This window comes from Episyrphus balteatus, chromosome 1 (assembly GCF_945859705.1).
Source record: "Episyrphus balteatus chromosome 1, idEpiBalt1.1, whole genome shotgun sequence".
Lineage (NCBI taxonomy): Eukaryota > Metazoa > Arthropoda > Insecta > Diptera > Syrphidae > Episyrphus > Episyrphus balteatus.
In genome coordinates this window covers 42653437-42678776 of record NC_079134.1, presented here as the reverse complement: position 1 = coordinate 42678776, position 25340 = coordinate 42653437, and the positions used below count along the sequence as shown (strand labels likewise).

The following is a 25340-nucleotide window of genomic DNA, read 5'->3' as shown; positions in this document are numbered from 1 at the left end:
ATTATTGTGTAATAATGCTGATTTAATTGATTTTTTTCAAAATCTATATATTAAATAAGTTAGTTGTATTAAAAAAAAAAAAACAAAAATTGCAAATTATACTAAATGTTTGAAGTTTGTAATTTTTTTTTTTAAATTGACTTTTTTTTATTTTATGAGTTTTAACAATAATTTTAATTGTTATTATTGAACAACATTATATAAATAAATATTTGTACGAGTATATAATGCAAGAAAGTTTTATTACAAAATTTAAAAAAAATTAATTGTAAAATGCATAATTTGTGTGCTGTTAGTGTAAACGGTGTTTAGCATAAATTATATACAAAAACAAACAAAAAAATATATTAAATGTGAATTGAAAGAATATATAAATATATAAGAAATATATTATATGTTTAAAAAGTGATGGTTTTTGTTTAAATTTGTCGTTTTTTTTTATTTTAATTATTTATAAAGAATTTAATATTTAAGGAGAGAAAAAAAAATACATTTTATTGTTGTTGTGCAAAGTTAATTTAATTTATTTTAATTATGTTTATGTTTTTGTTTATAATTTTTCGTCTGAATAAATGTACTGTCAATGTTATTAAAAAAAATGTGTTGTTTTTCTAATTACACAATTTTTTGATCATTCTGGGCCAGATTTCGTTAGCGAAATCGGAAATATTAAATGGTATTATCTATTATATCATGGTCTTTTTTCATCAAATGAAATGTTGAATACATTTTGATGGAAACTTGATTCCAAGCGCAGCGCCTCAAAATACCGAAAGTAAGTAAAAAAAAAACAAAGATACAGGAAAGCTGATTTTTTTTTCAGATCTGAAAAAGAAAGATATTTGAAGATTTTTTCAATAAAACGATTAATAACAAAATTGAAGAATAAACTGTTGGCTTTGAAAAAGGGTTTATCAATATATTGTTGTATTTGTCTTCAATAATAGCTGAATTCATAAAAGCATCACAACTTTTTGTATGGAAAGAAAACTCTACAAAGCATCATTTTTGCACCAGAAATATTTTTGATGTAAATTTTTGATGCGTTAATGAACTCAGCCTAAAAAGGGAAAGGGTGTTTTCATAAACGTCGGAAATCTGCGTCTGTCCAATCGTCTTTCTGCTTTGCTGCATTAATGAACACACCAATTCTGCAGAATGTTTGCAGGCCTGCGTTGGTACAATTTTCAGCAGTCACTGAGTGTTCATAAACGTCAGAAAAAAAATTTTTTTTAAATTACCACAGAATGAGTTTTGTTTAAGCAAAAAAATATTTCTTTTTCAGTCCCCGAAAATATTGTTTTTAATAACACGAAAAATTTGTAAACCGTGTTACATTAGGGTGGCTAAAAAAAATATTTTCTTCTAAAAAAAAAATAATAAAAACACCGAGTAGTTCACATTTAAAACAAATTATCTATGGACAAAATATTTTTAATTAGGGTGTTCAAGAAAGTTTTTTTATGCGTTTGAAAAAAAAATGATTTTAAGTGCACAGAAAGTTTGTTAAGTGCGTTTTTGCTTTAGAAATATTAAATTCATGCCGAATTAATTAAATTGAATTTGGTTAAATTCCAAGCGTAAATGTGAAATATACCATTTTTCTGAGCCCCCTTATTTTCTGAGCTACCCCAATTTTACATTATACTTCATAAACCATGTTTTACAAACTTTCTCTGCCGTGAAAAATAATTTTTTTGTAATTAATTAAAAAAAAAAAAAAATTTGAACCACCCTAATGGAAGTTTTTTTCTTCGATAATTTGATCAAAACAATATCCACATTGATTTTTTTGGAATTCTTCAAGCAACTGTGGAAGATAACATTTTTTAGAGCCACCCTAATACGAAAAAAATTAATATAAACTCATTATCTCAAAAAACAAGATTTAGAAATTTTCTGTGTCATTAAAATTTAAATTTTTCGAAAAATGCAAAAAGAAACATTTTTTGCACCACCCTAATTAATATGTTTGCTTTTCATTTTTTTCAACAATATTTACATTTATTAACAAAAAAAAATCGAATCGAGAGTCAAATAAATTTCTTCTTGAGTTTTGCAGCAATAAAATTTTGGCTGCGCAATCTGCCCGATGTTGACGACATACTGACGTTTATGAACAGCAGAACTGCAGTTGGACTAAGTTAGTCCGATCGCAGATCTGACTTTATGAACACGACTAACGCAGGCCTAAGTTAGGCAGACGTTTATGAAAACACCCAAAAAGCAACATACCATTGATATATTTAGCCTTATTCTGAATGGAAAGATACCGAGAAATGTTTTCGGGAGAAAGGCATCATATTTTTTTGAAACTAGGTGATTTTACGTCTGCATCATACGCCATACATCGATTTAAAAACAAATTGCTATGTTTTGAGCTCATTTATGCACATTGGTTAATTTGTAACTCATTTACCCCAATCGGCTGTAATACTCTCGACAAAGTTCAAACTGAATACGAACGATAAACAGGAAACGAAAATCAATACTTTTCAGACCGGAATTTGCTAATGCAGAAGAAATTTTTTTTAGGACCAATATTACCGGTAAGCATATATGACCAAAATGGAAAAGTTTTTCTCAAAAACGACTCTAACGGTTTTGTATACAAATTAAAAAAAAAAAGAAGCTTTTTCCAAATGTATTTTATAGTAAAAACTAGACCAAATTGAAATGGGATCATGGGCTGGTGCTGCCCATGATCCCATTTCAATTTAAAAAAAAAAAAAAATCATCATCAATTCGGTTCACACAGTGGGAACTTCTCAGGTAACAAACAAGTTTAAATACAATCGAATTAAGAACCTCTTCCTTTTTTAAAGTGGGTACAAAATACTTGTATTGTAGCAAATAAGGTCATACGTTTGAAACAAACAATTTTGTTTTGTTGAATTTTGACGTTACCTATGGCAGGAAGTGATTTCTGACATTCTCATAAACCACTTTACCGATTTTAACAAAAATATTTGAACAAAAACGTTTAAGAGCCCCCGCAAACTACAGACTTTCTATCGGCCGATAGTTTAGTCGGGTTGGGCTCCTAGTGTATGCACAGAAAGGCGACTAAATAGTCGGCTGGGTAAGAAATATTTTAGTTTGAAGGCAATTGTGTAGCAAAACAATCTATTTTTTCGATCAAACAAACTTTTTGATCGGCCGATACTTAATTGTTGTAGTTAGCGCACTTTCATACATTTTCATACTGATTTAAGAGACCGACTAAACTATCGGCCGATAGAAAGTTTGTAGTGTGCGGGGGCTCTAAGTATTCATAAATTCAATTCGGAAAAAAATCCAAAAAATTATTTTTTTGTTAAATCAATTTTTCTAAACGGATCAATGAATAATATTCATGAAAAATAATAATATTTTTTAAAAGTTTTTTTCTTAATAAATTGTTTAGTAGATAATAAATTAAATTTTATTTAAGTAGATTTTAAAAAATTAAGGGGTGATTCTTGGGTATATTCTAGGAAAAAAATTTGTTCTACAGTAAGGATCTTCCTACAAAGTTGACATCCCTTATAGGAATGGTGCAGGTTTGCCCAAGTATGATACAATTTATGGGTTTTTTTTCGGAAAACTTGTGATGAATTTTTTGTTTAATAGGGTTTTTCGGATAACTTGTGATGGCTTTTTTGCTTTCCTGAGAATTAATTTACTTTCAGTCCTATTTTGAGCTTCACGTGTATTTGTGTTCGCTTAGAAATTCAATAGCTACTGCGAGTTCGACCCGACGTAATTTAAATTTTCCGCTAAACTAGTTTCTTGTTCGCTGTGTTAAGTGAGAAAAGAGCTATCGATTATTATGCGGGAAGTTTTACGTATGTGAACAACTATTCTACCGGAACTGTAAGCGTTTTCTTAAATCATCCATGGTATCAACTTTGGAGCTTAACACTTACTGTAGAAACGTTTTTAGATTAGAATTAGAATCTGAATAGAAGCCATCTTATGATTAAAACAGAGTATTATCATTTTTTTTTTAAATGCAAGTGATTTAAAACAAGTGTCACCAGTGTGTCATCGGATGAAAACTCAACAACTTGTTTTTTTAGAAAGCAATGATTCTGATAAAGGTTCTGATATGATTGATAACAAGAAGAAGAAAAAAAAAAACATCAAACAACTTCTTAATTATTTCTTTTTGATATTAATTTATTATTACGAAAAAAATTACTAAATTTTAAAGTTACTTTTTCAAAAAAACTATTTTGTTCTAAGATGTCGTCTCTTCTACATGCGTTTCATTCGTATTTTTCAAATAATCTCTTCTTCAAATCTGGCGGATAAGTTACGTAGATGTAATGCTCGTTATGAGCTAAATCATTTTGAATATCTGTCGACGATGGTGGTCGCATTGTCGTCGACAAATCTGAGGAATATTTTCCGCCAATTGTTGTATCACAGTCAACCATTGTAACGGCTGTTGATGGAAGTCGTGTTGTAACTTCGCGACGCTCATATATCTCCTGTTGCGGATGATGTTGCAAATGGTGCGAAACAGCGGGCGGAGGACCGGCAATATAACGCGGACTGCTATGGTGTTGAGGTGCATAATGATGGTAGTCATAGCGATGCACATTGTTGCTGATTGTCATCTCTTCAGAACTGTTAAATAAAATATAGGTTAATATGGTTTTTAAGGATTTCTATGTTGTAAAGATCATAAAAAAAAGAACGTACTCAAAAAGTATCCAAATTATGTAGTAACAAAAACAAATACCCAACGAGAGTACCATTACAAGTATGAGAATAAGACCCCAGGGGAATGCTCTTGGTTCGAGTGGTCCATCCTCCCAATACCGATCACAGGACAAATACCAGCAAACAGCTTTATTCATTTCCTCTGAAAGAAAGTAATTTTATATTTTAAAATAAAACTAATCCGATGCATTTATAAATCAATTCATAAATCCGTTTCTTTGGAAAACGGAATCATTTGTTAAAACTTTGTCAAATCTAACTTGAAATTCATAGGAGGTCCCTGAGATCAGGCAATATGCAAAATTTCTTTAAATTCAGAAATTTTCGATCGCATTTTCCTAAAATCGATTGGTACATAGCTATCAAGTTATTTGATAAAAACTAATTTTGTGCTACTTTAATTCGAAAGGGTGAATGAAGGTCACCCTCGATGTCGAAAAAGTGCTGTATTCTTGAGAATACATTTTTTGTAGGATAATAGTCGTCACTGACTTAAAAAAATTACTATATTTAATTAAGTAAGCAATAGGCGTGTTTTTGTCAAAGCTATCCGCAGTAGGATTTCCCAAATATCAACACTGAAGAAAAATTTATAAGCACGCACCCAGAGAAAAGAAAACGTAAACTTATACACTCCGTCAAAACTCTATCCGCAACTTAGTTACGCTTCTATTCCTACCGGCAGCTGCGTATTGTTTTTGTAATGCATGTAAATGCCAACTGTGGATACGGGTATCAGTGCCAAAAAAACACAGCTAATATTTTGGAAAACACTTAGCCTATACAAAGACCTATCAAAACCTTTAAAAAAAATTATGTTCAAAACGACACGGGATTCCCAAAAATTAGAATACGCAACTTTTCCAAAAATCAAAACTGTTGTACCAGAAAAACCTTTTTCTCCATTTTTGTATAAAGTGACGGCACTGACGAATTTGACTCTTTCCAAAAACGATTAGCCAAATCCCTAATGATAGCACTAGCATAATACTGATTTGAATTTTAAGGTCAACTAGACGCATGCCTCACGTAACAGTCAAAATTAACGAAACACTGCTCTAGAGGGTAATTTAGAGAAATCAAGGTAGATAAACCTAGCTGAAAATTGTTCTTTTTATACAATATGTTTTTGATTTAAAAAAAATTAAATAAACGCCTTTGGTTTGTTAATGTAAAAGAACTATCCTTAGTAATTTAAGTAAAGGGCGTAGCAACTTAACTAGCCAAATGGAGCCTTAACTTTGTTTAATGACTAATGAGTGTTCTGAACAAAAAAGTACCACTTTATGATTTTTAACGAGAAAATCTGTTTATTATGTACATATTTGAATAATTTTGGGGCGAAAACAGTTACTGATCATAATTTGTGTAACTTGTTAAGGAGTTAATAGGTTAGTGATGAACGGCCAAAACCGATAATCCCAAATAGAAAATCTCAAAAAAAAAAAAACAAAATGATGGGAAGCCAAAATCGTCAAAAAAAAAGTTAAAAAAAAAAAAAAATCCTCAACACAAAATCCCAAAATGATGTTGCGCTAGTTGTGTATAGCATCATTTTAATTTAACCTTCTTAAATCATAATAAGAGTGAAAATTGTAGCCGTACCTGTCAAAAAAATAGTTTGTTTTAAACCGCCTGTTTTTGACCGAACCTGAATGTTAAATTTGTCAAGTAAAAAAATATATGAATCATTTATTAAGTAAAATAGTTCAATGAGGTAATCCAATTATGATTTTTGGATATTGTGGGAGAAACACATTTCTTCTTGGGAGATTTTGTCCATTGCCCCCTTTCCCCTAGAGATTTTTTTTTCAACTAAAATTTGTTTGGGGTTTCATCTGAATTAGATTCTTTTTTGGAGTTACGATATGTCTCCCGGAATTAATGCTATTTGGTTGGGTAACCTTGACCCAAAATCCCCAAATCTATAATCTCTGACTCTAAAATTCTCAAAACAAATTTTTGCAAAAACAAAATCCCCAAGTCTTACATATATCCCAAAAATCCAAATTTTTGTGAGTTTGTGCTTAAGGATTCGGGTTTTGGGAATAATTTATTGGAAGAAATTCGGGATAAACGTTTCAATGCGCTGAATCGGAATCCGAGGTCCGTTGGCCCCATCAGATCCAGGTTTTGAGTAAAGTGAAAAATATCACAAAAAATGGCTGAATGGCAATTTGTTGGTGGTTTTTTGCACATTACTTTTTTGCTCATTACTTTACTTCCCACAATGTAGGGATTTAAGTTTTGGGAATTTTGAACTTGGGTATTATGTCGGTATCCCCTTCAGAACTATATTTGGTTTTGATTTCCATTTTCACAAGCGACTATTATCAAACAAGTGCAATCCTTTCTAAAAAAAAAACGTCCTTTTAAATATCAACATAGTTTGTACTGAGTGTTTTTAAAAGTTACTGCGTTTATCTCTTGTTCCTATCTTATTTTTCTTTTGAACTGGTACAATTTAAGGGGTGTCTTTTAGTTCTTAAAGCGAAAAATAAAATAAGCAAGAATCGATTAATCGGGAAGTAATTTATAGAGACTGTGACATTATAAAGACAAATTGGTCTTACCGCCTGAAACTACGTTTATGCCATTTAAAAGATTTAAGTTCCATTTGTGGGTATTTTTTTTGTTTTGTTTTTTATAAGCAAATTTAAATGTGATTTATCAAATTAACAAACCTTCCATTTCTTTGAAAGCATGATCAGTCATTTGTAATAACAGACCGGCTATGCAACTCCTTAACAGGTATTCACACTTTGACTTTAGCTTGCTTAGGTCTTCGGTGCGGCAATTGGCTCGAACTTTTTGAATGTTAACCGTACTTCCATTAGTTGTCTTATTGTTGGTCTCTTCGGATGCATTCGATTGTACTAAAGGATCAATTTTCATTGATGAATGATTGGCGGACGACGATGAAGATGACGATTTTTTCGAATCATCTGTATTTTCCTCAGAGATTGGTTCTAAAATAATAATTTAATTTTACAAATAAAACTTAATTAAAAAAAATATAATAAGATAATCTTTTTTACCTTTAACAGGCTCCTTACTTATATCTTTAAATTTATTTTGGCTACTTTTATCCGGACATAGTTGGCGGTTTTGGACTTTTGAAGCTCTTGTTGCTCCAAGTGCAGAAGATCTAAAAAGTATTTTTAAAAAATTAGTATAAATGTTTATTTAAGAAGTAATTGATTAATTACCTAAGTGGAATTAAACTTAGGTAAGCAGCATTAGCTTTTGCTAATGCCGAACTTTGTCCTAAAGAATTACCCCAAACTTCAATGTCAGTTACAATATGAGTGTCTCCGCCTGTAAGACTGGCTTCTTCTGATTGAAAAACTTCGCAACGCATGATGTCGCAAAAATCAGCGAAACAAACCGCATCTTCGGCCTAAAAAAAAAAATTAAAGCAATAGTTTTAATCAAATGTCCCATTTAGGCAGGTCCTGTAAGTATAAAGTTGAGAAACTTAGACTTTTTAAACTGGTTAAATGCAAACCAAGACAACGCAAACCATTTGCCACTTAAAGAGCATGCCTACAGATTTTTATTTATTTTTTTTTTTTTTTTTGAAATGCCGATACTTAATCTGTAATGTGCGGGGCTCTTTAGTAAAAAGTTAATCTGAGTTACAGGAAGTTAATTCTTTTGTTTTTCTTCTTTTACTTCTATGAATTGATTCCCTAAACAACTTCAGGTTTTGCTGAATTTTAAAAGAACGTAGTAACATTGTCAATATTTTGCAATTTAAAACAAAATTGTGTATGGCGTATGAGTAATTTTTTTTTTTTAACCGAAAGTACAAAATTAATTTGCCCAAAAATGGTCGGGTAGCAAGTGAAAGTTTCTTTCTTTTACATCTACTTTGATATTAGGGTATTAAGGGAAATTGTTTTCAAGTCTGAGAAGAATTTTGTGAGGGAACGTTCAAGCATTTATTTCAGGGTTTCCTAAGATCAGATAAAAATTAATCAAATGGTTAAACTTTTTTCGCTACTTGCTTAACTCAAGTGGATAAAAGACTGCTTCAACTTTCACTTGTGAAAAATCTCAACTATAGTGACGATGGCGACTACGAATCCCGCCCTAAATAAACAGCTCAAAGCTGAGAAAATTGTTTAATCAAGTTAGTTTTTGTTTCATTTATTCTTTGGCGGAATTTTTAATTGCATACAAATCTTACAATGTCGTTTGAACTTAAATACACAAAATCTTTTTTTCAAAATTCATGATGGGTAACCAAACTTACCCTTGAAAAAAGCATATTAAAAAATAACGCATAAAATTGCGGAATAAATTACTATTTTTAATATCAGTTTTTTGAAATGATGTGTTCTAAAGTATAAATATTTTTGCTACCCTGTCAATTGAAAATAAACTTGAATAAAATAACTATTTTCCACCAAACTTCTGTTATTTGTTACTGAAATTAGTGGATATAAAAAACTAGAATACTGATATGCATATAAAAATAAAATATTTTGGCACGCATTACATACATACATACATTCGATACCCCATTAAGGAACAAGGCCTAGTGACTAACAACTTTCAACCATTCTTGTGTGCGTATAATTAATTTGCAAAATAGGAAGGGACGAATAATTTACCGCAGAGACCGAACGGCATAGCATAGATGCACTTTTTCTTGACATACTCTTGAAGAGGCAGTAACCCCTGAAAAAAATCCTTTTTTTTTATTTTGGTGCCAGAATACTTTTGAAAAAAATAGTTTTATCAACAAAAAAAAATAATAATAAAATTAAATTAAATTAAAAACTATAATTCTATATGAATTACTAAATAAAAAAACAAACTTGATTTTAAATTAAAACAATTTCTTAACTTAAATCTAATACATATATATTTTACTTGTCTAACTTTTTCATTGTTTTCTTTTGTTATAATTCTTGTTAAAAAGTGTCGTTCGCTGAAGATGGTTTCACTGTTTAGAACCGAAATGCAAACGATTTAAATAAAATTTAAAATTGTGTTAATTTAAAATCAAAAGTTTGTTTTTTTAATTTTATTTCAAAAGGGATCTTAAAAACAAAAAACAATTAATCAGACCACAAATTTGGCTAAAATATTTTGCAATTAAGTTGTAAATAAAATACAAAAAATAATAGTTCATTTCTTTTGACGAAAACTGTTTTTTTTTTTTTTTTCTTCAAAATTCTTTATAAGTTTGGAGGTACTCCCATTTAAAAATTAAAACTTTATGTAATAAACGACTGAACCAATTTAAATGATTTTATATACATAAATATATACAAAAAATAAATTCGATAAAAAATGTTTTGTGGATATTTCAAAAATGAAAAAAAAAATGAATGAGAAAAATTAATTTTTCGAAATTTCGCTTTTTAATGTTTACAAATATGTAACTACTTCAAAAGCGTAGATCGACATCAAAAAAAAAATTATAAAAAAACTTACATCGAAGTAATTATTTATTTTTTTAAACATTTTTCTACAAATTCGTCCTTATAGAACAAAATCTTTCTTTTTGTGAACGAATCACTTTAATAACTTGTTTTGATCATTTAAATTTCAATGAACAATCATTATTTTGTATTTTTTATTTAAGTCGTGCATTTTATTGAATTTTAAAAACCAAACAGCCCTAAAAAGTTTTACATATTTAAAATAAATGAACTTATTACCATATGAAATAATTTAACATAACAAGACAATTAATTTCCAATCAACACCTCACTCACCTCATTGAGAACCGATCTATGTCGCGTCTCAAAATGTATATCCACATATCGTTCTTGATAAAAGCTTTTACCGCATAACCGACACGTCCATTGGGTCGGTCGATCTCGTTTCTTTGCATCCTGTCTTGGTCCAAAAACATCCCGAAACGGATGTAAAGGACACTCTAAAGGCAATTTCACCTAAAACAAACAAGAAAATGCATTTCCATTTATAAAAACCGAAAACTCCTTATAAACCAATAAAAAAAATAACTTTACCTGATACTTATCCAGGATTGGAGTCCATTTGGAGCGTATAATTTTACGCACTAGCCGACTGTTATCTTTGGAGCAAAGTAACTTTATCACATTCGAATGAGGCCATGGTATTAGTAATAAAATGTAAATTAGGGTGATCTAAAAATAAAATAAATTTTAATTTATGAAAAACTGCCATATACGACGAAATATCCTTTTAACGATTTTTTTCTTTTTATTTATAGACGAAATGTCCTTTACAACAACAACAACAAAAAAAGAACATCCACTACAAAAGTATGTGTGTGGGTATGCCCAAGTTAAAGAATATTATAAATTATTTAATAACCTATTAAAAACAAAAGAAAATAAATATGTATATGACACGAGACCGTCAACAGAATTCCCAAAAAAATATAGCAGTTTTGGGTCAAGTCGTATAAAATTTGAAAAATCAATAAATGAGACTCTGTTGGAAATTTTCATCATCATTACTTTACTTACCTCAAAATTTATAAATTTGGGCGACATTCATAATACGACTTGTGTTCGATTGTTTTTGAAATGTTCCTTAAGTCGCAGGAACTGTTTTAGAGCAAAATTTATAAAAATTGTCTCTTCGAAACGTGTGCACTTGAAAGTATTGTTTTAATTTGAAGGGTGTCTTAATTTTTAATTTTTTTTTTTTTTTTTTAGATATTTTTCTTTGCGCTGCTTGATTAGAAAGAGGATGTGAACAGTGTAAGGATATATTGGAGTGAATATTGCTTTGGAGAGTACATGCGATGCGAAGACTTGTCAGTTTTGAAAGGGTATTTATTTTTTCATTTGACGTTATCCTCTTCAGTGGGTTGGGGGTGGTAAAAATGAATAAAAGAGAAAGTGTAAGAAATGTCATGGTATTAAAAAATGATAGGTCTTGCATTGTTGTAAGGACTCGTTAGTTTAATTTTGGTTTGTGTCTAGAATATTTTTTATTTCAAATATTGGTCGTTAAGCTCATTCTGAACATTTTCCAATAAGTCAATTATCGTTTGGTATGTTCTCAATGTTTTAAGAAACAAGAATAATAATTACATACATTACATATCATTAATAATAACGCTGGTTGCAGAAATCCTCCTTTTAATAAAACTATACTTTTCTAAAGGATTTTTTTATGCTGAACCCGAGTCCGAAACCCATTTTTCTGCTGTTTTCGTAGCAATATTTTGGCCTAAGGTAATCTTTTTCAACTAAATTTGAAAGAACTTGTTTTTTTTTCTTTCAAATTCAGTTTCAATCTCCTCAATATCCCTTTTCTTCTCCGATATATCGAAAAATGTATGTAAGTTTATTAGGTTTGGCTTATCTTACTATAAAGAAACTGATCTTAAAAAATTCATATTTCTTTCTTCTAACAACTAAAGTATACTTTTCTGATGGATTTTAGTGTGCTGATTTTGAATCCGAATTCAAAAAATTTCGGTCAGCTCTCCTTTTTTACTTGTTTTTTTTTTTTTTTTTGAGATTTTCTAAAAAAGAACTTGATTTGTGATTCTTTAATGTGTATATCTCAAAATCCTGACGTGATAGAATTTTTTGACTTCATTTTCGAATTCAGCACAGCAAAAATCATAAGAAAAGTTTATTTTTGTTCCTAGGAGAAATAAATCTGAAGCTTTACAAGACAGTTTATCGAATGAGAGAAAAATAGTACATAAAATTACAAAACACGTATAAATTTGATTTAATGTATTTTATTATGGTTTTCTTTACATATTTGGCTTTTTAAATATAACGGGCGTTGAGATTTTGTATTTTCCTTAATTTAGGTGTTTTTGTTCTTGTGGGATTTAGTAAAAACTGCAGAATTTCAATATTTTTGCTGTTTTTTGTCAATTAGTATCTTAAAATGTGTGTAAACTTTAATTAATAAAAACAAATTTGGTGTCATGTTATAGATCATGTTATGAGAAATAAGTCCTCCAAATTTGAGCTGAATACGAATAATAGTTTTATTCTTGTACAAGGTCAACCGAATCTATAAGGGCTATTTTCTACAAACTAATAATATTTTTACAAAATCATTTAAAAAAAAATGGTACTTGCTAGAATTTTTCTGAAACCATATTTAGATTCAGGAAATTCAAATCTTTCATAATTTCAAAAAAAAATATTTGAAGAAGAACAAAAAAGATACGTGTATTGCCGTAATTTATAAAACAATCCCAAAATTCTTTGTTATACAAAGAAATCAAATGCCATACTATGATTGAAGATTAGAACTACTTAAAAAGGTGTTTTTGAACTATTAAAAACAATGACATTATTAGGGTTTTCGGATTATCCGCGTTATATATATAATTATAAAGTACGTGGGACCCTTTAATTAACTCGTCACGTTCTATACAACTGCCGCTTCACACCAACAAGGATACAGTGAGTACGGTTTGCTCCCAACTTGCAAGCCTACAACTAAACACGGAACCTCCTACGCCCCGCTACAACTTGCGAAAATCGCTTATAACATCTCACTGGCAGTTTCCCGGTGACCACGCTCATTGCAATTTGAAGCGAAACGTTCGGGGTGAGTACAGTAGTGAACTCACTTTATATTTATATACATAACGCGGATAATCCGAAAACCCTAATAATGTCATGTGTTAACAACCGCGAAAACCTTAAAAGTTATATTAAAAACAACTTTTAATACTTTTTGAGACTGATAAAATAATATTTTTTTTAAAGCTTTAATACACTAAGTAACTTTTACCATAACATCAAGTACGTGCGACACAGTTGTGCATTTTATTTATTTATGTAAATAAAAATAACAACATAGATGTTTGTGCTGACACTTTTACCTGATATTTTGCTGTTCAATATGCGTAAAAGTCTAAAAAATAGCTTTCACATGGCTCTCGAAAATATCTTAGAAATTTCAAAAAAAAAAAAAAAACAAGCGGAAGAAACGCTTTCCATCGAAAGAATTTCAAAGCCCATTTTGTTTCTGTTTGGTGTACTTCAAGGTTGTCACTTAGGCCTGATGTTGTTCCTCGTTTTCATATGTGCCCATGATAATGAAAGTGGACTAAGTCACTTTTTGCATTGTTTAAAGAAAAACTTAAATAATAATTTTTTATAACAATTTAATTATATTTCTTTTATGAAATCACTAGAGGAGCAATAAAGAAGTTTATTTACTGCAATTTCGCTTTCAAATAAACTTTACACCTGAACTAATAATTATTTTAAGGCTAGATTTGAGACCATTTTTAGGAGTGACTTAGGTCCATTTTTTTCACTCGGAGTTGAACGAAACTTGAGAATTTTTAATATAAAAATTCTCAAGTTATGTTCAACTCCGAGTGAAAGAAATGGCCCTTAGTCCACTTTCATAATTAAGGGCACATACAGTTGTGTTCAAAATAATAGTAGTGGCTGCATCAAAAAAACATTTTTTATAATTACGGTGCTTCTACGGTTAAAAATTTAGTTTCTTTGATGTCAAAGTTTGTAACGGTCAATTACTGATAAATGTATCATAGTTTCAAAATGAAAAAGAAGGTTCCAAATAATTTTTCATTGACTTTTGGTTGTTCTTTCTAATTTGACCTGTTCAAAATAATAGTAGTTAAAGTTATTTTTGAAGAATTTAAAAGCGGTTTATAATATAGAATATTTATTTTTGGTTTAAAAGTAAGTACTCATATAATATGAACAATTTTTCAACAAAAAACGATTTGTTTCGGTTTTAATCTATTTAAAGTTCGAAGAGCAAAACACTGCAGTTCGGATAACGGAAACTTTTACGAAAGCTGCTTGAAGAAGGGAAAACCTACTTGGAAATTCAAGGTTATATAAGGATGCTCCCCTACAATGGTAGCCAATGCAATAAACTCAACGAAAAACCCGAAACGTGCGGTAGAAAAAGAAAAAAGACCGTCGTAGATGACAGGCGTATTGTCCAGATGAGCAAAGTTGAGCCTTCTGCATCGTCGTTTCAAATCCAGAAGGCTTTAAGCCTGGATTGCAGTGCAGTGAACATTCGGAGGCGACTGTTAGAGACTAATTTGTACGCTTGAAGTTCACATAAAGTACCGCTGTTAACAAAGAAATATGTTAAAATACTAAAATTTTCGACCCTCCATGTTTAACTTTTTCCGTCGTATACTTTGGAACATATTCCGTATTGGGTGGACGTCGGACGTATTCTGGAGATCCAGTACCACCAAAGAGGACAAATTTGCTCGCATCAGTAAACAATATGTTACGCTATTACTTCGCTGGCCAGTTTATGTAATCTTTTACAAACTGGATACGCTTTTTAACATGTTTCACAGAACTTTTCGTGGACTTCAAGCGTACAAATTAGTCTCTAACAGTCGCCTCCGAATGTTCACTGCACTGCAATCCAGGCTTAAAGCCTTCTGGATTCGAAACGACGATGCTGAAGGCTCAGCTTTGCTCATCTGGACAGTACGCCTGTCATCTACGACGGTCTTTTTTCTTTTTCTACCGCGCGTTTGGGGTTTTTCGTTGAGTTTATTGCATTGGCTACCATTGCAGGGGAGCATCCTCATAAGACCTTGAATTTCCAAGTAGGTTTTCCCTTCTTCAAGCAGCTTTCGTAAAAGTTTCCGCTATCCGAACTGAAGTGTTTTGCACTTCGAACTTTAAATAGATTAAAACCGAAACAAATCGTTTTTTGTTGAAAAATTGTTCCTATTATATGAGTACTTACTTTTAAACCAAAAATAAATATTCTATGTTATAAACCGCTTTTAAATTCTTCAAAAATAACTTTAACTACTATTATTTTGAACAGGTCAAATTAGAAAGAACAACCAAAAGTCAATGAAAAATTATTTGGAACCTTCTTTTTCATTTTGAAACTATGATACATTTATCAGTAATTGACCGTTACAAACTTTGACATCAAAGAAACTAAATTTTTAACCGTAGAAGCACCGTAATTATAAAAAATGTTATTTTGATGCAGGCACTACTATTATTTTGAACACAGCTGTATGTATATGACTTACCCGATATTCTTTAAAATTAAATACGTCTAATGTTCGTTGTCGACTTGAATTTCTGAGGTGTAAATCGAACCGATTGTTTACTTCTCCATGAAGATATCAGTAGCCTTTCTGATTTGTGCAAAACTAATTACTTAATTTATATTTACTTAAGCTTAGCTTAAACAAAAAAAAATATTTTTTTTATTTGGCAGGTTTATTGCAATTGCTTTGAATATTACGTCTGCAAAGTTTAATCAAAATCGTTAGAGCCGTTGTCGAGTTAATTGGTTTGAATTGAAAAATTTGTATGGCAGGTACACTTTCTAAGCTAGATATAAAAAAAAAAAAAAAAAAAACAAACAAAAAAAAAAAAACTTTCAGAATTCCATAAAAATCATCTGTACCAAATTTGAAGAAAATCCATCCACCCGTTAAGGCTGTGGAATGTGTACAGATGGACGTACAGACGCACAGACGCATAGACGCACGGACGGAATTGCGAGACCCAGATTGGAACCTCAAATTTTTTTTCGACACGAAACCAATACTTGCCTAATAGAGCAAGTAAAAAATGGATTCGAGGTTCAAAAATCTGAATCTCGATTTTTATCAAAATTTACACATACATACAAGTCTGAACATTTGTTGTTGTTTTATTTTAAAAAAGGTTTTTTTTATATGAATAGATTTCGTACACATTTACAAATCTAGATTTGATATTCTATTTGCATGGAAAAATCTGAGATTTGTACACAAAAATCTAAAAAGCAAAAAGAAAACGACTTAAAAAACTTAATCTTGCATTCGTGTGTAAAGGTATAAATCTTCAATCGTCCATGATAGTCCAATGCGAATGCTCGACGGGTCACTATCAGTTTCGGTCAAATAACACGCACTGTAGAACGTTGTCCATCTTCGTGGAGTCGCAGTGGATTTTGTAAGGCCCGAGCAGTTAGGTGTATGAGCCCTTATAACTGTTATTTATGAACAATTTATTTTGCTCGACGTTATTTCAACGCAACAGAGTTGATGTCCAACTTAAATAATTTAAGTTTCGTTTCAGCAAATGACCCTCAATCTGGGGCCTTTTCCACAGCTTACTACATTATTTACATCAGCTTCATCAATGACTTTAAACATTATTTGCGGCGGCTTATTGGACTTCCCGAAGCACTTTTTTGAACATTTGCACTATTTAAACCATAACAAATTTTTCCCGACGTTTAATTGGACTCAACTATTGGCTTTTAAGGTTGCTAATGTAGTAAATTTAGCTGATGTAGTAAGCTCTGAAACAGGACCCTGATTTAAACTGAGAATCGACCTTTCTTCTTCCAAATTTAGTTGGCGATTTTTTTAGATTTTCATTAAATTACTCCTAATTCTAAAAAAATTGATGTTTTTTTTCTAATTAAAAAAAACTACACCTTAATCAAATGCGATGAAATTCAGCACCGCACCCAAACCGCTTCAGTCATTAAAAAATCAAATAAAAACAACACAAAATCTGTTTTGGGCAGTGAGTATTAAGTTTAAATTCATACCAAGATTATTACTTCTTTGTTTTTAATTACAATCAAAAAAATGTTTTTTTTTTTCTATCCAAGAATTTACTAGAGCTATTTATGTATTTTTTCAGTATAAATACAAAACTAGTATATAAACAAAATACACACAAAAAAAAAACTGATAAATTAAATTATACATAAATATCATCTCCCCTCTGTGGCATAAATTCAAAACTGCTTGCTGGCTGGCGGCAAAAGAGTGCTTCATCTAAACAATAATAATTTTCTTTCCAACACAACACTCACATGCGTGTTGATTTATTTAATTTAATTAAATCCTATAACTTAATTTACAAAAAAGAAGAAAATCTTAGTAAGATTCTCTAAAGTCCATTGTATATTCGGTTAATCGACGATTGTTCCAAAATCTTTTTAATAGCTAAAAGAGAAAAAAGGGAAATGTATCAGAAATTAGTTAAAGATAAAAGAACGCCCCTTTTTTTTAACTTACCTTCCTTATCACTTTCTTCTAAGTCTTTCTTTGGGAATTCCACGTCAAATGTAATATACAAATTGCCGTGTAAGTTATTGTTTTCATAGTTTGGCATTCCTTCGCCCTTCTTGCGAATGCGGGCACCTGGCCAAGTTACTTTGTCTCGTGTCACAGAGACTTTGTGTCCATCCAAATGAGGAATATCAAGACTAAATCCAACAAGAGCATCCTGGAAAGAAAAAAATTACTCTTTATGATGAAAAAATCTCGTACTTTACTTGATTACGTGGTTAAGGTAAAAATAGTACCAATAGTAAAAGACAAAGTGCAGAATGTAAAGAAAGAAGGAAATGTTCTGAGAAACATTAGAGATACAAAAATCTTTTATAGCTAGAGGTGAATACTACTTAAGAATTTTTTAAAATTCAATCATTAAATAAGGTAAATAGGGGTAAAACAAAATTGAAAAAAGTGGCTGTTTTCTGAACGCGATGTTGTAGAAAATTGAATTATTTTTTAATCGATAAACAAATTTATTGTTAGACTGAAAAAGGAATTTTAAAAAATTCTAAAAGGTAGTAATTCTTTAAGGTAGTCGAAAAAAAAGTTTGATTTTCATACTTTTTTTGATGAAAATTGATCAAACAAATCTAGCTCTTTTTGTAGATGTCGTACTGGCAAAGGCTTTCAAACGGTAAAAGGTTGTCATTTTGGGTGATGGAAGAAAAAATTTGATTTTTTCACTTTTTTCATAAAATATGATTGTTTTAATAAATTATTTGTATACCTTTTGCGCATTGTAAGAATTTATGTATGGTTATATTCTTGAGAAGAAATATTAAGCTATATGGTATAACTATAATGGTATAGTTTTTCTGTGAGTTGTAATGAGAAAAAAAATTTAGTTTTTTGGCTTTTGAATTCAAAAAGTTATTCCGTTTTTCTACAAAACATACAGATATAAAAATATGTAAGGGGTTAATCTTTAGCTTAAGTACTTTACTTGTGCCCGTTTTCTGATGACGTTATCACGTAAAATTATCGTCCGTACCAAAAACACCGTTCTTCATATTTAATACCAAGATATTTTATCGTTTTTTTTTTAAAGAGGGATCAGGGGTGGAATCGCATAAGGTAAAATTGGTGATAGTCACATTTGTGATTTTAAAATGTGATCACATAAAATTTTCCGTCTGTGTAAGGTGATCACCAAAAATTTTTGACAAATTGGCATCACTTTGAAGTGTTTGAAATTATTCAACTTGTGTGATTGAAAAAAGCCTGCCAATTATTTTTGTGCAATCAACCATTTATTTTACAAGGATTTCTGTTTTTGAACAAACGGTCTCAAATGGTTGGCCGCGTTCCTGGGAGAAAATAGACGATCTATAAATGTTCATTATAGAGTAAAAAAAACATTTTCTGCAGATAAATGTAAAAATTTTTGTGTAGTAATTGTACTTTTACCTTATGCAAGAATAAATTAATTCAAATTTATTTATTTAATTGTGTTTTACCTTAGAAATTGGGAAAAGAAATATATTTTTGTATAAAAGTGATAGAAAAATAGTTGTCACAAGAAAAAATCACAAAATTGTGATTATCACTGTGACTATCACCTTATGTAGATCAAATTTGCTTTTTGTGACTGTCACTGATCACAAATCACATTAGCCGATTCCACCCCAGATTTCCATTAATAAAGAGTTTGAGTTGCTTGCTTTCTCTTACTGCTAGTGTGAACACGAGGGGAAGCTTTTCTAAAACAAATTAATTCGCTTTTTTGATAGTTGATGGATATGCCCCCAGTGATTAAAGTAATCGACAAGTCTTTCGACATGACTTTTAATTAAATTTAAGACATCGTAAGGTCTTTCAGAAAAACAAATATAACCGTGTCGTCTGCGTATTGGATGCTTTTTTGAAGGTCCGAGTGAGGAAGTTAGGTCAAGGAAAAAAAAATTTATAAAAAGGGGCTCAAGAAGGAACCTTGAAACCGGCTAAAATTTGAATGGCTTCTGAAAAGGTCGAACCTATTTTGACTTTAAAAGATCTATTTGATAGGGAATAAGAAATTATTTTTATTGTGCTATTTGGAAAATATTTAAAAAAAAGTATAGTAAGCTTTGTAAAAACGAAATAAAGATTTATTTATATACATTTTTTATTTATTTATGATAAATTTAAAGTACATTTCGTTTCAAATCAAAAGTCTCATGGAAAATTGAGCAATAATAAAAAAAAACTCATTCGCTCACTGGAAGAAGCATTTATGACACAGCTGAACTTTTTTTTTTAAATTACGATAAAATAATGAAGAACAGTTCTTGATATCCCAGTGAATCCGTCTGTAAGATTCACTGGGTTAGCCTCAGAAAGCGGAGGCAAGTCTCACGGGCTTGCATCACTTCATATCCAAGGACAATACAAAAAAAAACATACGATTATTTATTTGTTTATCATTTTAAGGCAATTGGGATACCGTTGCAGAAGGTATTGTTATAGGACTAGGGGAGGATGGGCCAGAAATGTCCAGTTTATATTATAGCAATTCATAATAGTGAGGCGGCTTAGCATCTAAATCTAAATTTATATCATTGGTAGTACTCAATATAAGAGTTATTTTGAGATATTGGGCCACCTTGTATTCCATCTAGGAGGGCAGATACAAGAGCTTCTCTGTGTTGCACCCGCATTGTTGCATATCATAGTATAGCAAATGAAACCTTTTTATTAATATAATACATGATTTCGAGGTAATTTTTAACGCCCGATCGAATAAAACCAATACCAATATGCCTGGACCGTCATGTAAAAAGTTATTGCACTCTTTATAAATAGTCATATACTTAAAGAACAAGAGCCAAAATATTACCAAGTACTCCTTGAAAATAAGTGGTAGGCTGATGAAATTTCGACGCACGTTTACTATACCATATAAAAAAATAATAAAATAATGCTCATCAAAATATTTCATGTTAAAGGGTGTTTTTTTTTAGTGATAAAAAACACATTTGAAATGGTACCATTGCACCACATGGAAAATGTTTTCATTTTTTTGAACCGCATATATATTTTATACATCGTATGAGAATCAAAAATAATCAAAAATTGAATTATATTTACCATGAAACACTGAATTTTTATGCAAAACTTGAATTAATTGCTTTTATTTTTTATTAAATTTTCATACAAATTAATGTTTTGAAGGAGTGAGGTGCAAAAGTAAAAGTATGAAAAATAATTGTGCAGTTTGTGATAAAAGGATCAAATTTATAGCATTGTTAGTACAATGTGTAATCCTCATTTTAAGATATTGGGCCACTTAATATTTCACCTATGAGAAACACCAAGGAGAACTTGGTAATATTCTGACTCTTGCTCTTTGAGTAAAAGACAATTCATAAAGAGTCCAATAACTTTTTACATGATGGTCGAGACATTTTGGTATTGATTTTATTCGATCGGGCGTTAGAAAATACGAAATCATGTATCATTGCCTATACTATGATATGCAACAAATCGAGTGCAACACAGAAAAAGTCTTATATCTACCCTTCCGGATGGAATACAAGGTGGCCCAATATCTCAAAATAACTCTTATATTGAGAATTAACGATGTGAATTTCATGCTTTTATCACAAAGTGCACGATTGAACTCTTTTTTAATGCTAAGTCGCCTCACTATAACTTAAAATTCTATTCACATCTTTTCATTTGTATAATTGGGCAGTAAATATCTTATTTATATTTTTCAATTATTTTGAAGTCATCCCCATAGAAATCATTATAGGTCGTTTCAAATCAAAAGTCCCATGGAAAATTGAGCAAAAATGAAAAAAAAAAACTCATTCGCTTACTGGAAGGAAGCATTTATGAGGCAGCTGAACTTTTTCTAAAATTACGATGGAAAAGTTCTTGATACCCCTAAGCCTTAAGTACTAAGCAGTAGATAAATATCCCCAAAGGAACGCAGCTATTATGGGCGTTAAAGTAGTTTTGTAAATATGTATAAATGTATCTTAATTTACTAAATATATATAGAAATAAAATGAAAAAGTGAAATGCTTAAAAACGCTATCTTACCTGTAAACTAATTGTGACATTTGTATACAAATCATCACCCTTTCGTTGGAATCGTTCATGTGGCATTTGTTGTACCACAACTATCAAATCTCCCGGTTCACCATCCAAATGAGGTTCACCTTCAGCTACAAATCTAGTCTCTTGTCCATCAACCATTCCCGACTCAACCTCAATTTCCAGAGTTCTTTCTTCATTGACCAACTTGACATTGGGACATTCGTCACAAATTGTCTGTTGCATCATTTGGAACCTTCCTGGGCCCATATTCCTTGTAACCATTTCTTGTCGACAGTTACACTTTCTCGTGCCACTAGCTGGCTTTAAAACTGGCTTATTTCGTACAATTTCAACAAAATTCCCAGAATACAATTCCTCCAATGTCACATACATATTCATGACAATATTTGCACCACGAGGAGTGTCATGTTGATTGTTATCTCCATTGCCAAAGTGAAAACCAAAATCACCAAAGAAATTAGCAAAAGGATCTGAACTATCCATCATGCCGTCTTTCTTTAAACACTCTTCGCCACATCGATCATATGTTTTGCGCTTTTCCGGATCCGATAAAACTTCATAGGCAGCTCCGAGATCTTGGAATTTTGTTGATGCATCTGGATCATCTTTATTTTTATCAGGATGTAATTCTTTGGCTTGTTTGCGATATGCTTTTTTTATTTCATTTGTAGTTGCGGATTTTTTAACATTTAAAATGCGATAGAAATCACGACCGGCCAGGGTGCCAATGGTGCAGAAGATAAGTTGGATAGCAATTGCAAGATATACGGCACGCATATTGTAAGTTAGTGGTTTTTTTAAATTTTTTTTAGGATTTGTATAAATTATTTATAAAGTTAATTTATTATTAATCTATTTACAGATGAAAAAGTGTTTAGGTTATCAGTTTTTTTTTAATTCATCTTTTTCTTCGATCGAATTTTGCGACTTTGTGATTCTTGTGTGTGCGTGGTGTTATATGATTGGTTAAAATAAACGTCAAAAGTATTGAATTGAATTGAATTTTATTGAGTCTTCAAAGTTAGGTTACATTTTATATCTTATTCTAACAATAGCTTGGATTGTACTGAAGTGGCTATAAAGTATTGCCTTCTTTTTCGAGTATTTTTTTTTGTAAAGCCTCGTGGCAGTCTATATTTATATAAAGCTAAATATATGGTTGGTCTGCTCTTGCTCATAAGCATTAAATTGAATTTGTTTGTGACGGGAGTCACGTATACAAATATACAATAAACTTAACCTATCTTAAAACTACATACATACGAACGAATACTGGCCAGTGCAGTGATATGCTTAATATCTAACATATTGCTTTAGATTTCTTTTTTTTTTTTTTTCGTTTCTTTTTCTTTTTAAATTTTTTTTCTTTTGAGTTTATGAAGCGAGAGCGTCATATATACATTAAAAATACAAGTAAAATCACAGTATACGAGAGTGTATGAGCAACATTTTAATATTGAGATATACATTTAAGGTGACTGAGTGAAAGATTCGATTAATGGTGTAGAGAGGAAGATACATTTTGGTATACATTGATGTTGTTTCTCTATCTTTACGAGCGATAGCTCTTCTTAAATTTATAGAATAAAATAGATACATTTAGTAGGAGATACAAAATGAAATAGTCAGTAAAGAAGTATGAATGTGCTCAACACTAATACAAAATAGATCACAGAATTTTAATTACATAAATACTAGGATGAGAACAATAACATTGTAGCAAACAATAAAACATTCAATTTAGATGAAATTAAATCAATTAACTGGCGAATATGTTTTAAAGTATTTTCGGTTTACTAGGGAATAACTTAACCTAAGGGTGTAAGTACTGCCCTCCCATTTATGGAAATGTAAAGTATTTTGATGTGAATGTTTTTTTTTTTTTTTTTTTTTTTTTTTTTTTTTCCCTTTTGCTGTTTGGTTTTGATTTGTTTTTTATTTTTTTTTGCTTTGTTTTGTTTTTTATTTTTTGTTTTGTTTTTGTTTTGTTTTGTTTTGTTTTTTTTTTTTTTTTTTTAACGATTTGATAACATTTGTTTTAAAATTCTAAAATTTCGTACGAAATCATGTGGTGGCAGTTATAGTAGGGTGTTAAAAAAGTCAATTTCTAATTTGGATTAGCCACGATTTTGATTTGGCATGGCAGTTAAGTAAAATTGTGGAGGGGAGATCTCGGTGGGATCAAAATCCGTTGAGAAAATACCGAGTGGCGATAGATAGCTCACGCTGTCCCAAGAGAACCCAGTCTGAGACGAAATGATGTGTTCCACCAGATCATTATCCGAAAGCTCGAGTCTAGAAATGGTCTTCTTCATTTGAAGGAGAGCATATCTTAGAAACGGAATGGTGTAAACGTCAAAAGTGACACGACACGATTTGATTTTTTTTTGTGTTTCAGCTCGAAAGGAAATAGGGGGATATTTTTGGGTAGAGGATGCAAGAAATGATGGGATATTTTTTTATAAATGGAATAAAAGGGTGGTTCATATTAAAAAAAGGATATTTTTTCAAAACACAATCCAACGAGTTTTGTTTTGGTGAACTAAAAATCCAGATTAAAAGTTTGTCATATATAATATTATGGTAATTAAATAAATCCCATTACCTAAATCTAAAGTCAATACCAGAGGCATCATCTTTCAAAATTCCGTCTAGCTGCTTACATATCCCAACTTTCATTTCAGCTTCAATAAGGGCGGTTTTATTCACTAGCTGTGTTCCTTTGGCTTAAAGTATCTACTGCTAAGTACCCAGCAAACGCAGAACTACAGAAAAAACCGGTGAAATATGTACGTAAAAGAAGTACTTCTTTTCCAATGAAAAAAGATAGGAGCTCGGGAAAAAAACTCAGTTATATACTTTCTGTATATAAGAATACGTGAAGCAACTATCTCTTTCTTGCATGCAAGATGAAATAAATTTCCCCTCCATTAATAGTACAGACAATTGTACTTCAAAAGTGCATCAGCGAAGCACTTCTGGAAGTGGTTCTGATGTACATTTTCCAGTACTTTTTTACCTACAGAAAAAGCACTGAAACTTGTATTTTTAAAGTACTTATTTGGAGCACTTTCATGGGTTTATATCCGTACTGCCAAAATCCATATTTTAATTTCATCTGAAAATAAAACAATCTTCAAAACAAACAAACAATTCTTTTAAACAACTATTATTTAATATTTTATTGGAAAAACACAATAGTTTTTTTTTTTTAAACAAAATACATAAAAAAAAGATCCTTGGGCACGCGACTGTGGCCTGGCCAGTTGAGAAAAATGTTTTTGTTTTGATTTTTTTTCTAAATGCTCAAGGCTGAAGCTGCTGTAAACTCAGTCAATGGGTGCGTTCACGTACCGATCCAAGGGTATCCGGATACCTTTGTGTTGTTGTAATCCCATATAAAATCTCAGCTGATCGAACACATGTTTTAACAAGCAAAAAAATCCAAAGGTATCCTAAAAATTTCTGGATTCTTGTGTATCTTATGGGATATTTGAAGAACAGCTGATTCGTGTTCACAAACGTAGCGGATACTTAGGTATCTTGGATA

At 30.7% G+C, this 25340-nt stretch overlaps 2 protein-coding genes and 1 long non-coding RNA gene across 3 annotated transcripts; 1 reads left to right on the top strand and 2 right to left on the bottom strand.

Moving 5' to 3' along the window:
- Positions 1-4148: 4148 nt before the first annotated feature.
- Positions 4149-11308, bottom strand: LOC129905813 (uncharacterized). Its single transcript, XM_055981403.1, has 8 exons — positions 11184-11308; positions 10701-10838; positions 10443-10622; positions 7920-8110; positions 7749-7858; positions 7395-7679; positions 4690-4852; positions 4149-4614 (listed from the first exon to the last, which is right to left on the bottom strand). The coding sequence occupies exons 1-8, from the start codon at positions 11208-11210 to the stop codon at positions 4251-4253; spliced, it is 1458 nt and encodes a 485-aa protein (XP_055837378.1). The 5' UTR covers positions 11211-11308; the 3' UTR covers positions 4149-4250.
- On the top strand, positions 11286-11628 carry LOC129905822 (uncharacterized). Its single transcript, XR_008770663.1, has 2 exons — positions 11286-11319; positions 11376-11628. It is a non-coding gene; the product is annotated as an uncharacterized LOC129905822 (long non-coding RNA).
- A 5847-nt stretch (positions 11629-17475) lies between these two features.
- Positions 17476-22760, bottom strand: LOC129905815 (dnaJ homolog shv). Its single transcript, XM_055981406.1, has 3 exons — positions 21773-22760; positions 17705-17915; positions 17476-17632 (listed from the first exon to the last, which is right to left on the bottom strand). Exons 1-3 carry the CDS (start codon positions 22565-22567, stop codon positions 17577-17579), a joined length of 1062 nt encoding a protein of 353 aa, XP_055837381.1. The 5' UTR covers positions 22568-22760; the 3' UTR covers positions 17476-17576.
- Positions 22761-25340: the final 2580 nt, after the last annotated feature.

Coding starts and splice junctions, on each gene's coding strand:
- LOC129905815 (XM_055981406.1), bottom strand. CDS start 22,567: ATGCGTGCCGTATATCTTGCAATTGCTATCCAACTTATCTTCTGCACC. Junction 17,916..21,772: donor ATGTCACAATTAGTTTACAG/GTAAGATAGCGT, acceptor TTTTCTTTCCAG/GATGCTCTTGTTGGATTTAG. Junction 17,633..17,704: donor AGAAGAAAGTGATAAGGAAG/GTAAGTTAAAAA, acceptor TTTCTCTTTTAG/CTATTAAAAAGATTTTGGAA.
- LOC129905813 (XM_055981403.1), bottom strand. CDS start 11,210: ATGTCGCCCAAATTTATAAATTTTGAG. Junction 7,680..7,748: donor AAGTAAGGAGCCTGTTAAAG/GTAAAAAAGATT, acceptor TTATTATTTTAG/AACCAATCTCTGAGGAAAAT. Junction 4,615..4,689: donor ATAATTTGGATACTTTTTGA/GTACGTTCTTTT, acceptor TTTATTTAACAG/TTCTGAAGAGATGACAATCA.